Source organism: Heloderma suspectum, chromosome 16, assembly GCF_057233095.1.
Source record: "Heloderma suspectum isolate Gila_16-S chromosome 16, 16-S_ref, whole genome shotgun sequence".
NCBI classification, from domain to species: Eukaryota; Metazoa; Chordata; class Lepidosauria; order Squamata; family Helodermatidae; genus Heloderma; species Heloderma suspectum.
This window is the reverse complement of record NC_139473.1, coordinates 8,346,898-8,362,557: the sequence shown is the minus strand read 5'-3', so window position 1 is coordinate 8,362,557 and position 15,660 is coordinate 8,346,898. Positions and strand designations below refer to the sequence as shown.

Here is a 15,660-nt window from a genome sequence, read left to right as displayed (position 1 = left end):
GTGGTTCCTGGGTCTAGGAGATAGGCTCATTGCCTGTTCTGGATGGGGTTGCACTCCCTCTGAAAGATCAGGTCCGTAGTCTGGGGGTACTCCTAGATCCATCATTGTCACCGGAGGCCCAAGTGGTCTCAGTGGCTCGGAGTGCCTTTTACCAGCTTTGGCTGGTTCGCCAGCTATGGCCTCTCCTGGACAGGAATAGCTTGACCATGGTGGTACAGGCATTAGTAACCTCAAGACTGGATTACTGCAATGTACTCTATGTGGGGCTGGCCTTAAGGCTGGTCGGGAAGCTGGAGCTAGTGCAGAATGCAGCAGCTTGGCTGTTGTCAGGAGCTGCCCCTTTTCAGCGTGTAACTCCTCTGCTGAGGGAACTGCACTGGTTGCCTATTCGCTACTGGGCCAGGTTTAAGGTATTAGTACTAGTGTACAAAGCCCTAAACAACATGGGACCAGGATACCTGAGAGAGCACCTCCTTCCCTACCTACCGGCCTGGTCACTGAGGTCATCAGAGGGCATGTTCCTGGTGGTTCCACATGGACCTATGGCCCGGGTGGAGTCCACTAGGAGAAGAGCCTTCAGTGTGGTGGCCCCCTTCCTGTGGAATTCCCTGCCTTTAGAGGTCAGGCAGGCGCCAACATTGTGTTCTTTCCGGCGCCTCCTGAAGACATTGTTCTTTCAAGAGGCCTTCCTTGCATGACCAGCCATGGTTTGTTAAATTCCCCTTTATTGGGGCTTGTCTTTTAAAAAATGTTTTAACTTTTTTTAACCAGCTGTTATATTCTTTTACTGTGTTGTTCACCACTCCGAAATCTTTTGATGTGGAGCGGTATATAAATATTGTAAATAAATAAATAAATAATAAAAAAAAACTTGTAACCGGTGAAGCTGATGGAAGATGGGCTTAATATGGGGAGCTTCAAACCCCTGTCTCCTCGTGTCCAAGGCTGACATTCTTAAGTACAGCATTGCACTGGTGCAGTGGGAAGTAAGGGGCACTTTGACTCAGCAGTGTATGCTTTGATGGAGAAATTTGGGAGCCACCCCCATACAGAGTAATTTCTATTGGGCCAGAAGAGCCAGTGCTCTGTGTATATATCGGGCAGCTCCCTACATTTATGTACGCTCGGTTTCCTGCCCCTTGGAAGCCTTAGCCCTTGTTAGCAGCCAGCTGTAGGCAGCTGTCAAAGGAAAGATGAGTGCAGAGGGAGTCAGTCTTGGGTATATAGGTCTGGGGCCATTTTGGGCAGGGGTGTTGAACCTCTTTCACCTCGAGGGCTGAATTGTTTTGAAGAAGCAATCAGGGGCCGTGTTCCAATGGTGGGTGGTTCCAAAGTCCAAAGAGGTGGGGCCAAAGGGGACCAAAAATATCAGCAGATTTTAGCTTAAAGCTCTTAGTGCCAGTCACTAAGCTGTAGGAGAGGCATTTTAATATTTTAGAATGGGGAAAGAACTGCACACGAGCCAGGAAACCACCAAACGGTTAGTGGTGAAGGCCAAAGGGGTGGGGCTAAGGTTTTGCATCCCTGATTTAGGGTTTCAAGGAACAATAATGGGCACTTGGAATAGTTGGAAAGATTCTCCCAGTTTTGAGGCTATTTGAGGGGACTTTTTTTGCTTCAGCGTGTTCTGTGTTTCAACCTGCTGAATCCAAATCTGTCTGTACCTAAGTGATAGACGTCAGGTTTGACCTGAAAACCAAGGCTGGCAGCCAAGATGGCTGATACCAGTTCTGTCCCAGCATGCACATGTGTGTTCTTGCAGCCACACTCTTTAGCCAGTTTTGCGGGCAAGCTGGTATTAGGCCTTGCACTTACCCAAGGGATTTCAGAAGCTGGAAAACTACAGAATGGCAGTTAATTGAAATTAATTTTTGCCGCTGTGCAAAATCTGTTGTGAAACAAAGCATGTAAGTCGTAGGGCATAGTTTGGTGTATTAACCAGCTTTCTGTGACATTGCAATGCTGAGAAAATGGATAATTAAAAATCCAAAATGGTGGCCAAAATCACCACAGTAATCACCACAGTAAAACCTGAAATATGTGCATCATTTAAACAATAATTTTGTAGAAGACATGAGCAAGCCACCACAGATGCTGGTTCACATTATTCCTGTCAGAACGTAGGCCATGGCATATGTTTTGGTGATGTGCAACTAAATATCAACAAGGTCATATTTCTCTCGCTTTTAGATTGCCATGGGAATTCCCCTCCACAGAATCAAGGACATCCGAGTCATGTATGGGGCCTCTCCCTGGGGGGACAGCCCTATTGACTTTGAGAATTCTGCCCATGTGCCTTGTCCTCGGGGTCATGTGATAGCTGCACGCATAACCAGCGAGAATCCTGATGAGGTAAGCTGTTACTCTAATTCTGTTTTGTCTTTTATAAAGTGGATATTGATAGTTGTACTAAAACAGCCCAGGGAGTTTTACCTTTACTATGGGTGTACGTAGAAGAAATTGGTTTAATGTTCGCACATATTTATTTATATTGATTTTTAAAGGTTTTAAGGCTGCCTTTTAGCGTAGAACCTTCTCAAGTCATCAGCCTTTATTACTAATGTGTAACATTTATTTATTATACATTTCTTTCTTTATCTTATTTATTATTTATTTATTATACTCTTATAGCTCATGTCCTCCAAGGAAAGTATACCATTCCACCCCCCACTTTATCTCACATCAGCCCTGTGAGGTAGGTAAGGCTGAGAGATATAGTGACTGTTCTAAGATCACCCAGTGAGCTTCATGGCTGGAGTGGGGCTTTGAGCCATCTGAGAAGATGAAGCTTCTCCCATTTGGATTTCCCTCTAGTCTAGTGCAGGAGAGGTCAGTTTAGCTCGGAAAGTATACATCTCTATGATAATGATTATTGATAGGGGGTCAGTGGATGTTTCAGGTAGAGCTCATTTGTTCAGGTACAAACACCAAATATATGAAGTCCTAGAGATGGGAGAACAGCAGTTTTTGAGCTCACCTAAATGTCACATCATTTATTTTATTTCTATATCACCCAATAGCCAAAGCTCTCTGGGCTGTTCACAAAAATTACCAAAAGATAATATACAAAATGCTAACATGCAAAATTTAAAAACTATTTGAAACGGCTAAAATAGTTACAATAAGCAAGTGATTTTCCAAAAATCCATCTTTCTGGCTTGCTCCTGTTTTTGACCTGCCTTTCAACTCGTTCTAATGGGAAAAATGCATATTTCGAACAGGAAAAGTGCACATTTCTGAGTGAACTTCTCAAAAGTGCACATTCCCCCCCCCCGCATTACCAAAGCATGAAAACGTGTATTGTTTTAAAAGTGTGCATTTTTAAGTGCACATTGTTTTAAAAAAATATTGACCATGATTGCAAATTTGGGACTTTTCAGAGATTGCTTGGAAAAAAGCGCTCCTGCTCATGTTTGTATACGGGATTGCAAATGGGGCATGTTCGCATGATTTGCGAACAGAAATGGAATTCTGTGCATTGGTTGGAAAAGTCTGCCGCCTAGTGCCACTAGAAACTTTTTAAAATGTAAAAGTCAAGAATCTGAGCATGCTGAATTACACACAGGATACCAAATGTGGCTGTGTAGTGTGTAAAAATAAATAAAGCCCTGCTTTGTGGATTTTGGTTGGATCTTGATCCTGCCATTTCTCCATTTCCCCTACTTGGCTCTGGTGTGAATTAGGTTTATTCATCAATACACCACCTATTGGCAAAGTCAGCTGATGTGCCGACAGGATTGTAGCCGATGCGGGGCTGCTGAGAAACAAGGGGGGCTGAATTGGTTTGCTCAGGGGAACCCCAAAGGTTTGCAGAAGTTCAACAAATGTTGGGGAATTTCCCCCCCTCCTAAACAGCCCAATGGGGCAGAGCGTGCTCAGTGCCAATGGAACGTTGAGTGTCAGTTTGTGGGGAGAGCGATAGAAAACTGGGGAACTGGACAGCTGGAATCCTGAGCTTTCTGCCCTGCAACATTTTGTCGCAGCACCCATTTCTTCTGGCTCAAAAGAATCTTGCAGCAGGAAAAGAGAGCAATGTTAATAGAAGCCAAATCTTGATGCTGCAGTTAAATACAAGTGACAACTGTGTAGAGTCTCACTGTGTGTTCCTTCTGTTCTTTCTGAGGAGATATATATATATATATATATATATATATATGAAAAACTAATAAAGACTTTTGGCAATTTAAAAACAAGGTTCAGCCTTGCCAGTGGTGTGCACTGATGGGGTATTTTTGTTCTGTTTTTCAAATAACACTCTGTTTTGTACTGCAGGGATTTAAACCCAGCTCTGGAACGGTCCAGGAGCTGAACTTTCGCAGCAACAAGAATGTTTGGGGATATTTCAGTGTCGCGGCTGCTGGGGGACTTCATGAGTTTGCCGACTCTCAGTTCGGTCACTGTTTCTCCTGGGGAGAAAACCGTGAGGAAGCCATCTCGTAAGTAGTAAGGCGATGCATTAACCGAGCACGTTTCCTGCCAGGTGTTGGGCCTTGTCTGCATTGGATGTTGTAATGTTTCATCCTGTTTTTTTATTTATTGAAAGATTTTGGGAGTTTTCCAACACAAAATTAAACAAACCAACAGAAGGAAAACAAACCACACACAAAAACAAAACAAAAAATGTAATCAAAAGAAACACATTGGGTTTTATTCACAATAGGGTAGTACATTTAACATTTATGCATATTTCCCCCCTTTACCTTACAAACCAAGATACAGGTGAAATCTGTAGGCTGCTTGGAGGTTTTCTTTATATTTCTTCACCGTATTTAGAGTCTTTTCCATAGTCTGATGAAAGGCTTTGAGAAACACTCCTGTGCATCTCCCTTATTAGTATATAAAATAAAGTCTTGCCATATTTTATAAAAGTCAGATGTTTTGATTTTGCCTTTGGCTAGTTTCAGTTGGCATGTCAATTTTTCTGTCCTGGCTGTTTGCCACAGTTCTGTATACCAAGATTTCAGCATTAGAAGTTCTGTAGCTTTCCAACTTTTAGCTATGCCTCTTCAGGTTCCACCCTTATAATTACATTGTTAATTTCACCCTTCTCATTATATTGTATAATTGTTTTAAATCAGGGATGCACAACGTGCGGCCCCCAAGACCTTAACTGCGCCCCTCCCAGGGGTGCTGTGATCCCCTGTCACCCCCGAATCCCATCCCAATTTCCTACTGATTGTACCATTTGATTGCTCTTTCCACCAAGTAAAGAATGACTTATACAAGATCTTTTGGGGAGGGAGTGGAGAAGCCATTCTCTATGGGGATTGCTGGGGAGTGCTGCAACAAGGCCACCTGGCTCCTCAGGCAATTCACACTAGAGCCCTTTTTGCTTTCAGGCTAATATTTCTGCAGATCAGGTTACAGAGAGATGCATTCAGAAGACTTGTGAAATAGCTTTCAGCACTTAAACTCCAGGCAAGCCATTGGCTTCTTCACAGAGAGGGGCCCTCAGCTACTCCTAAGCTAAAAGACTTTCAGCATCGGGGTTCCCACGAAAAGGTTGTCATACATAACCTGGATACCAACTTTTCATAAACAAGAATTCATAGAGTTATGAAAGGTGCAATCCTATGCTTGTTTAGAGAGAGAGAAAGGCCTATACCTCCCAGCATGCTGGGAGCTGTAGGCCTTTTTTCTGTCTGAACATGCATAGGATTGACCCCTGAGAGAATTCAGACCTGGTAGATATCCAAGCATTAAAGATGTTGATCTCTGTGATGTCTTCTCAGCTAAGGCCTTCTTTAAATACCAGGTTGGCCTAGTTAACCAACTTCTGACCACCATTCCCGACCTGACCCTTCAGCCCATAAATGCAGAGAACACCGCATGGGCGTTGTTGCTCCTCCCTCTTGATTCAACGTCTCACCCTGGGTGAGATCCCTGATTCCCCTTCAGAATGCTCTTGTTCTCCAGTTCCCACTATCTCCGGCAATAAATCAAGGGTGTGACATGAAGCCTTTTCTTTCATCTGGGCCAGATCTGAAGTTACACTTCCTGTTGTCATAGAATCAGTTGCAAAGTCCGGCTGCGCCATGTTCCCCAGCCTTTTGGTTCCCAACACAATACTGGAGTCTAAATCATCCCTCTGTGATTCAGAATGAGACCCAGACTCCTCAGTGTTAAGGCCTCTGTGATACTTGGGGTCTCTACCTGCCCCCAGTGATCCTCCTACAAATTGCTCTTTCCTGGCTGTTGCTAGCAGCAAGGAAAGAGGGAGTTGTATCTAGCAGAGGAGGGGGCTGGAGAGATGCATTTCTCTGCTGGGCATGGAGGGAGGGGGCTTCCCTACTCAAGCAGTCTGCTTTTTATGCTGGGCACAGAAGAAGGATGGAGCATTCTGTCCCTCTCCCACCAACCCGCTCACTCACCTGTGTGGAATTCCATGTACTCGCCTACGTGCATTTCCATGTTGCCTGTGGTACCCAGGCCGGTGGTTAAATGCAAGTCTACTGTACCTCCCAGGGGGTCAGTAACTGGGTGGGGTGGGGCAGTCTGTGGATGGGAACACAAGTGGGGATATTCCCCTTCACTTTATTTCTCAAGTGTGACCTTTTTTTATTATTATTAAATTTCTTCAGAAACATGGTTGTCGCTCTGAAGGAGCTGTCCATCCGAGGAGACTTCCGAACCACAGTTGAGTACTTGATTAAGCTGCTAGAGACGGAGAGCTTTCAACGAAACCGCATCGACACTGGCTGGCTGGACCGGCTTATTGCAGAGAAAGTGCAGGTGTGGCTCGGTTCCTTCTTTGGATCATTTCTTGGTTGTATTTATTTTGTTTATTCTGCTATCCCTAGCAGCTTACGCTTGAAACTTCTGGTGGATAAAGCGATGGAAAATTTCCCCAGAGAAAAAAGACCGATGTTCTGCTTGCAGATGTTCTATACAGCAGCCTTTCCAACCTGGTGCCCTCTGGGTGTGTTGGATTACAACTCCCATAATCCCTGAGCCAGCTTAGGGAGTTGTAGTCCAACACATCTGGAGGGGAACGGATTGGGGGAGGCTGCTATATTGCAACGCGCATGGAGATTTTCTAGTGTTGGTGCCTCTCACAGTGATTGGCTAAGGGTACAGTCCTATTATTATTAGTCCTAAAGGTAACAGCGTTCCATGCACCTCGGCGTTCAGTCATGCCGGCCACATGACCACGGAAGCGTCTTCAGACAGCACTGGCTCTTCGGCTTAGAAACGGGGATGAGCACCGCACCCTAGAGTCGGACACGACTGGTTGGGGACACCTTTACCTTTACACCTTTTACAGTCCTATGGACTCCGCCCTCGCTGCTCGGAAGCCCCCGAACTTGGTGGCTTTTGAGATTCCTGTGCCCGGCTGGGCTGAAGCCAGCAGGACGGGAGGAACGGCGGAGGCAATTTTTGCTTCCCCATCCTCCAATCCCCTTTATTTGCCTATCCTCCAATCTCCCCCTTCAAGGGCGCTTCAGAGGGGGATGGAAGGAAGCTGGAGGATGCTCAGGAGAAATCGTATCTTGGCCTCTCCAGTCTCCTCCCCTCCCTGCCCAGTGAAACACTTCCTTTCCCCCCCCTCTGATGTTGATTTTCTGACCTTGGAAAGGCAGCCAGCGCAGTTCTCTCCGCACTGGCTGTGAGGGGTTGGGCTCAGGGGCCAGATCTCCAGCTCCCCCTTCTGAGGTTGGAGTGCTGTCTTTGACCTCGGAAGGGGTTTTCCGAGCCATCCTGTGGTCCCTGGGATGCTCGCCCAGGGACCATAGTATTCCTCTCTAAGCTGTTCATATTATGCAGTCAGGCAGGCAAAGGACCCCTGGCTGCCACTGGCTGAGTTGCTCTGACCTCAGAGAAGGCGGGGCAGCCTAGGAATGGCGGACTGGGAGAAGCAAGGAGCCAAGAAAGAGGGAAGCAGGGGCCCGATAAGTCAGCAGCTCAAAGAAGGTGGTGAGCGTGGGGACTAGGAAAAAAAGAAGTGTGTGCGTGTCTGTGTGTGTGTGTGGGGCACAATTCTTGGGGGGGAAAGAAGATAAGGCTAGAAGGGTAGGGATACAGGATGTCCAGGGAGAAGAGGAACACAAGGCCAGGAAACTGTGGTCATTATGTAGGTGTGAGTTCTTTACCAAAGGGGAGGGGCATGGCTCAGTGGCAGAGCCCCCGCTTTGCATGCAGAAGGTCCCAGGTTCGATTCCGGCATCTCCAGGCAGGGCAGGGCTGGAAAAACCCCTGCCTGAAATCCTGCCAGTTGGTGCCGACAATACAGGGCGAGATACACCAAGGGTCAGACTCGGCATGAGGCAGCTTTCAGTTTTCCGATCAGCCTGCCCCAGAGTCACCTTCAACTCTTTCTGGAACCTGTACTGTTTCCTTCCTGTGGAAGGAGGAACCTGGACTAAATCATCAGCTGCCAGGGGCTACAACGGAATACCATACATCCCCCACCAACGCATCCCTAATGTATTGTTATCTGTGATGGATTTTAATTGCTGCAAGCTGTTTTAGAAGGCAGTCTTCACGAAAAAGGCAGGGTGTAAATAACTCATAGCTGGTTTCCCCCCCGTTTCCTCCCCCTCCTTTTTTTCTAGGCAGAACGGCCAGACACCATGCTGGGAGTTGTGTGTGGTGCTCTTCACGTGGCTGATGTGAGCTTTCGGAACAGCGTTTCCAACTTCCTGCACTCCTTGGAGAGGTAAAAACAGGCCTTCAAAGAACAACAACCCAAAACAGCAGCAAAGCACAACCGTTTCTTAAAAAAAAAAAGCCTTGGCCCCAAAAAGCATTGCCACTGGGCGGCTTTGCCCCATTGCACTGTGTACCCTTACAGTACTGTGAATGCAGTATGTGTGTTTTCCCCCTAAATAATGTAACTTCCAAGCCAGGACTTATGGCAGTGGTTTCTAAAAACAACTGATAATAGCTGAGGCATTTTTTTTCGCCCACCCCCCTCCCTCCTCCTGAATCTAAAATTGGGGGCGTCTGTCATTTCTAACATCCCCCAAAGATTTGTGCTTATTTATTTATTTTCTACATTTCTGTATCGCCCGACAGCTGAAGCTCTCTGGGCGGTTCGCAAAGGTTAAAACCCCCAAATGCAACATGATAAAATATAAACAGCTTTAAAAGTTTGAAATGGAATAAAACCAAAGTAGGAAAGCGGAGTAAAAACCCGCAACAGTGGAAAGATTAAATACTCAACAACACACATTTAAAAACAAAAGTGGGAGAATCGAAAGGTCCTCACCTGGAGCCGAGAAGACCATAACGTAGGCCCCAGGAGAGCCTCTCTGGGGAGGGATTTCCATAACTGGGTTGCAGCTGTTGAAAAGGCTTCTCCTTAGTAGCCACCCAGCTCACCTCATTTGAGGGGGGCACCCAGGGAAAAGCCTCTGATGATGATTTCAGGGTCTAGGCAGCTATAATTTTCCAAGTGCCTGAGGCTCAGAGGAGTCCCATCTCCTTGCTGGTGGGTGATTGGGCTCATAGGAGTCATATTAATTGGCAGAATGGGAATTTTTCCAATTTCCCAAATTTGCATAAATGTGCACTTGCAAAAATGTCAAATCCCCCCCCCCCCCAATGTGCAGATCCCCCAAAAACGCACACTTTCATGCTTTAGCCTATGGGGGGGATCGCATTTTCAGCTGGTGCTTTTAAAAAATTTTATGTATTTTTTTTATGACTAAATTTGTGTAAAATTCCAGAAAGTAAAAAAAAAAAAAAAAAGGTCTGCAAGCCCATGGACTCCATGCAACTCAGGAAAGAGGCTCTGCCTCGGGGTTTTGCTTGTGTCTGTAGACTAATCCAGCTTTTTCTTGACGTCTTTGTGTTGTTTATACTGTCTGCTCCCATGACAATTCTGGGGAGGTTATTATTTAGCCTTGATTTCCCCCTCCATCTTTCAGGGGCCAGGTCTTACCTGCTCATACACTGCTGAACACAGTGGATGTGGAACTTATCTATGAAGGGAAGAAATACGTAGTGAAGGTACTGTGTCCTGCAACAGATAACAGCAGTAGTGATGATCCTTAAAATTGACACAGTGCTTTCAGGGGATGGGGGACTGTTTCCTGCATAACCATAACAATAACTATGCAAGGTAGGTCAGGAATCCTAACAACAACCCTGCGAGGTAGGTTGCAGTATTATTATCCCCATATTGCAGATGCAGGGGTGGAGGATGAGAGAAAAAGAGAAATAAGGGCCCCTCTTCAGTTCATGGCTTAGGTGAGATTCAGTATCTTCACCCCTATGATAACACTGGCTAGTCGTGTCAGTCTGTTTTAGCAAAACCAACAAGAGAATCTTAAAAAGCTAGCCGACTTACTATGGCAGATGTTTTCAGGGACAAGACCAGGAGTGGGCAACTTGTGGCCTTCCAGATGTTTTGGGCTCCTATCGGCTCTAGCCAGCATACTCAATAGTGAGGGATGATGGGAGTTGTTGGCCAAAACATCTGGCAGGCCACAAGATGGCCATCCCTGGATTAGACTCTTAAGGGCTTTCTACATGAGGCATTTATTGTGCGCTCGTCGTTCCCCTACTCACGGTTGTTTACCGGTTCTTTAGATGATGTTGTGACCCTCCAGTTTTGCTTCTGTGTGTAAAGAGCACTTTTGACAAGGTTTTTTAGAACAGGGAAAATGTGGTATTATTTGTGAAAGGGAAAGAAAATGCTTTTTCCACTTGTGTAATTGTGCTTTTCTGCTATACCCCAGTATCACCTAGAGGTTATATAGCGGAAAAACAGGAAAGGAAGTGCTTCTTGTGTACTGCCCAGATCTCAATTCGGCGATGAAAGTGAAAGTAGATACAGCAGATTAACAGCCTCATGTAGAAAAGCTCTAAGGCAGGGCTGGGGAACTGATGGCCCCCCTGATGTTGTTGGACTCCAGTTCCCAGCAGCACAGGCCAGCAAGTTGTATTGTATTTCAAAATAAAATTAACAAAATAAAGGCAGCAAAAGTAATAAGAACATACACAATAATAAATCAAGATCACTAAAGAAACAAAGAAATTCACTAATTATAATTCATAGTCTATAACCAATATGCTTATGGAACATCTACAGCAAAATGGTCTAAGTAGGAGGTCAATACCTAATGAAAGAGTAAAAATACAATTTATACAGCATATAAAAGGAGCGTGTGTTATTTTGTGTGTATGTGTGTATTAGGCAGAAAAAGTATAGACAACTGTACCTGGTTGGAATTTAATCAAAAGTTTGAAGCGCTTCAGCGTAGGAAATAAATGGAAGCCATGGTGCCGTAATACCTTTCTTAAAGTTAGGATTCCTTGCTTGCTGCACTTGCTGAGTAAATGTGTCATAGACTCTCCCCAAAAATGAATTTAAAAAACCCTTACATGAAATAAAAATCTGGAGGGGCTGGGAGCCTGGTGGGTGCCAAGAGAGGAGCTTGTGGGCACATGGATGCCCATGGCGCCATGTTGGAAACCCCAAAGGTAGATGGATTTTCACTGCCGGGTCCTGGAATGCTCCTTCTCTTCAGCAGTAGGACCAGGGTCCATGGCAGTTGTTGGAAAAGGTACAGCTGGGCAGGGAAGACTGCTTAGCCCCAAATGTGATAATGTAATCACCCTAGCTTGCTCTGGGAATTAACACTGATAACGGGATAAGGCCATTCTGTTGATTCACACCTAAAATGGGAATGGGAAGTCGAGGTATCCCGGTAGCTTTGAGACTCCCTCTCCCTCACCTGCGCCTCGGTTCTCCCGCCCTTGCAGGTGACCCGGCAGTCGCCCAACTCCTACGTTGTCATCATGAATGGCTCCTGCGTGGAGGTCGACGTTCACCGGTTGAGTGACGGAGGACTCCTCTTGTCCTACGACGGCAGCAGCTATACCACCTACATGAAAGAAGAAGTGGACAGGTAGCCTTTGCTGCTTCACGCGAGGCGTAATAGCTGTCAGTAAGCACGCCTGTTTGTGGAGATGAAACTCTGCACTGAGGAAAGTTAGGGACATAGGAAGCTGCCTTAGGCAGAGTCGGACCCTGAGTCCATCTAGCCCAGTAATGTCGACACTAATTGGCAGCAACTCTCCAGGTTTTTTTAGTCAGGAGGTTTTCTTGCCCTACCTGGAGTTGTTGGGGATCAAACCTGGGACCTTCAATGTGTAAAGTTGGTGCTCTGCCACTGAGCTGTGATCCTTCCCCTAAAAGGAGCATAGCTCAGTGACGTTCAATTTATTCATAGCTGCACATTCAGTTTACAAGGGGTTCTGGCTTGGCCTGTTGGACTTCACTTGAACTAGAGTGTGAGTGTGTGCCCTACAACGCATCCAACTCTCCTGTCCTGCCATTGTTCCAGAGACCATGTCAATGTCTCTAGGGACATTTGTCCTCTGTTATTGATTTTCTCATTGAAGAACCCCCGATAAGCATTCCTCAAAATGCATGTTTAAAAACCCACTGTTCTACATGAAAAGTGGTCACTCCTTTAGTGAGGAAAGGCCCCTCCCCAAAGGAATTCTTTGGGATGTACCACTAAGCTACCCAAACCCCCTGTCTCTTGCTGTGGTGATCATACCCCCCTGCTCCCGGATGACCTCTTTGTGGTCATCCATTTCACTTTCCCACTGGTGACCTCATTGCTTTCTCTCCTTAGGTATCGCATTACTATTGGCAACAAAACCTGTGTGTTTGAGAAGGAGAATGATCCATCCGTTCTGCGTTCACCTTCAGCAGGGAAGCTCATCCAGTACGTGGTGGAGGATGGAGGGCATGTCTTTGCGGGCCAGTGTTTTGCTGAAATCGAGGTAAAAGCTTTTGCCCTGTTAAGACACGTCTTTTCAGGAAGAACCTGTGTTAGCAAGAGCTAATTTGAAACCTGATGATTAAATATTCTTTTCTAGAGTTCTGACACATTTAGTTGATTAGTTAGGTCGTTCTAGTTTAAGCAGTTAAAAAAGATGCACCCTGGGGCATTAAGTATTTTTAAAAAAACCTGTTAGTCGCCATCTTAGAAGACGTGTTCTCCTATGCAGAGGAGAATGCCTCTTCCAAAATGGTGTTTGCTGGGATGCATCTATAAACATCGCATGCTTTTTCAATTCTATTTATATATTTTGTTGTTGTTGTTCAGTCGTTCAGTCGTGTCCGACTCTTCGTGACCCCGTGGACCACAGCATGCCAGGCCTTCCTGTCCTGCGCTCTCTCCCGGAGCGTGCTCAAGTTCATATTCATTGCATCGGTGATGCTATCTAGCCATCTCATCCTCTGCCGTCCCCTTCTCCTTTTGCCTTCAGTCTTTCCCAGCATCAGGGTCTTTTCCAGAGAGTTTTCTCTTCGCATTAGGTGGCCAAAATATTGGAGCTTCAGCTTCATTATCTGTCCTTCCAATGAGCACTCAGGGTTGATTTCCTTTAGGATGGACTGATTTGACCTCCTTGCAGTCCAGGGGACTCGTAAGAGTCTTCTCCAGCACCACAGTTCGAAAGCATCAATTCTTCGGCGCTCAGCCTTCCTTATAGTCCAGCTCTCACAGCCATACATTACTACTGGGAAAACCATAGCTTTGATTAGACGGACGTAATCAATTAAAACGCATAACTCAAAACCCTACAAATACACAACAAAACTAACCCATGATTTGCTGCAGCACATGCAGGGGGCGTTTTGTGGCCATTTTGAATATTTAACCCCCGATTAGGCTTGGGGTGACATCCCGGAAACTATAGGTTAATCGTGGGTTAAACAACCTGCAGTTAACCAACAATTAGGAGTTAGGTTCCCCTTCATGGATCACTGCCTTGTTGTGGCGAAGGGGCTTGCATAACTCAGTGAAGCCATAAGCTATGCCGTGCAGGGCCACCCAAGACGGACAGGTCATGGCAGAGAGTTCTGACAAAATGTGGTCCACTGGAGAAGGAAATGGCAACCCACTCCAGTATTCTTGCCAAGAAAACCCCATGGAACGTATCACAAGGCTAAAAGAGATGACGCCGGAAGATGAGCCCCTCAGGTCGGAAGGTGTCCAATATACTACTGCGGAAGAGCAGAGGGTATTTCCAAGTAGGGCCAGAAAGAGTGAAGCGGCTGGGCCAAAGCCGAAAGGACACTCAGCTGTGGATGTGTCTGGTGGTGAAAAGAAAATCCGATGCTGTAAAGAACAATATTGTTTAGGAACCTGGAATGTCAGATCAATGAATCAGGGTAAGCTGGAGGTGGTCAAACATGAGATGGCAAGATTGAACATCGACATCTTGGGAATCAGCGAACTAAAATGGACAGGCATGGGCGAATTTAATTCAGGTGACCATCATATCTACTATTGTGGGCAAGAATCCCTTAGAAGAAATGGAGTAGCACTCATAGTCAACAAAAGGGTGGGAAAAGCAGTACTGGGGTACAATCTTAAAAATGATAGAATGATCTCAGTACGAATCCAAGGCAAACCATTCAACATCACAGTAATTCAAGTCTATGCCCCAACCACTGATGCCGAAGAAGCTGAGGTTGATCGGTTCTATGAAGACCTACAACACCTTCTAGAACTAACACCAAAAAAAGATGTCCTTTTCATCATAGGGGATTGGAATGCTAAAGTAGGAAGTCAAGAAATCACTGGGATAACAGGCAGGCATGGCCTTGGTGTACAAAATGAAGCAGGACAAAAGCTAATAGAGTTTTGCCAAGAGAACACGCTGATCATAGCAAACACTCTTTTCCAACAGCACAAGAGGCGACTCTACACATGGACATCACCAGATGGTCAATATTGAAATCAGATTGATTATGTCCTTTGCAGCCAAAGATGGAGAAGCTCTATACAGTCAGTCAAAAGAAGACCTGGAGCTGACTGTGGCTCAGATCATGAGCTGCTTCTTGCAAAATTTCGGCTTAAATTGAAGAATGTAGGGAAAACCACTAAACCATTCAGGTATGACCTAAATCATATCCCTGATGAATATACAGTGGAGGTGAGGAATAGATTTCAGGAATTAGACCTGATAGACAGAGTGCCTGAGGAACTATGGACGGAGGTCCGTAACATTGTTCAGGAGGCAGCAACTCAATCCATCCCAAAGAAAAAGAAATGCAAGAAAGCCAAGTGGCTGTCTGATGAGGCTTTACAAGTCGCTGAGGAAAGAAGGGAAGCGAAAAGCAAGGGAGAAAGGGGAAGATATATCCAACTGAATGCAGAGTTCCAGAGAATAGCAAGGAGAGACAAGAAGGCCTTCTTAAATGAACAATGCAAGGAAATCGAGGAAAACAATAGAATGGGAAAGACTAGAGATCTCTTCAAGAAAATTGGAGATCTCAAGGGAACGTTTTGTGCAAAGACGGGCATGATAAAGGACAAAGAAGGCAGGGACCTAACAGATGCAGATGAGATTAAGAAGAGGTGGAAAGAATACACAGAAGAACTATACAGGAAAGATCTGAATGTCCCTGATAGCCATGATAGTGCGGTCACTGAACTTGAGCCGGACATCCTCGAGAGTGAAGTCAAGTGGGCCTTAGGAAGCATTACTAACAACAAAGCTAGTGGAGATGACAGTATTCCAGCTGAGCTATTTAAAATCCTAAAAGATGATGCTGTTAAAGTGCTGCACTCAATATGCCAACAAATTTGGAACACTCAACAATGGCCGCAAGACTGGAAAAGCTCAGTTTACATTCCAATTCCAAAGAAGGGCAATGCCAAAGAGTGTTCAAACTACCACACAATTGCG

General features: G+C 45.6%; 1 protein-coding gene across 3 annotated transcripts in view; it reads left to right on the top strand.

Annotated features, from left to right (window-relative positions):
- Window positions 1–15,660, top strand: part of ACACA (acetyl-CoA carboxylase alpha) — a 264,931-nt gene that overhangs the window by 88,379 nt on the left and 160,892 nt on the right. For all 3 annotated transcript variants that reach the window (XM_084822406.1, XM_084822405.1, XM_084822407.1), the window contains 7 exons: window positions 2,191–2,352; window positions 4,273–4,436; window positions 6,582–6,732; window positions 8,553–8,656; window positions 9,870–9,951; window positions 11,710–11,855; window positions 12,591–12,741. In XM_084822406.1, coding sequence (XP_084678532.1) covers window positions 2,191–2,352; window positions 4,273–4,436; window positions 6,582–6,732; window positions 8,553–8,656; window positions 9,870–9,951; window positions 11,710–11,855; window positions 12,591–12,741 — 960 coding nt within the window. The remainder of the gene's footprint in view (window positions 1–2,190; window positions 2,353–4,272; window positions 4,437–6,581; window positions 6,733–8,552; window positions 8,657–9,869; window positions 9,952–11,709; window positions 11,856–12,590; window positions 12,742–15,660) is intronic.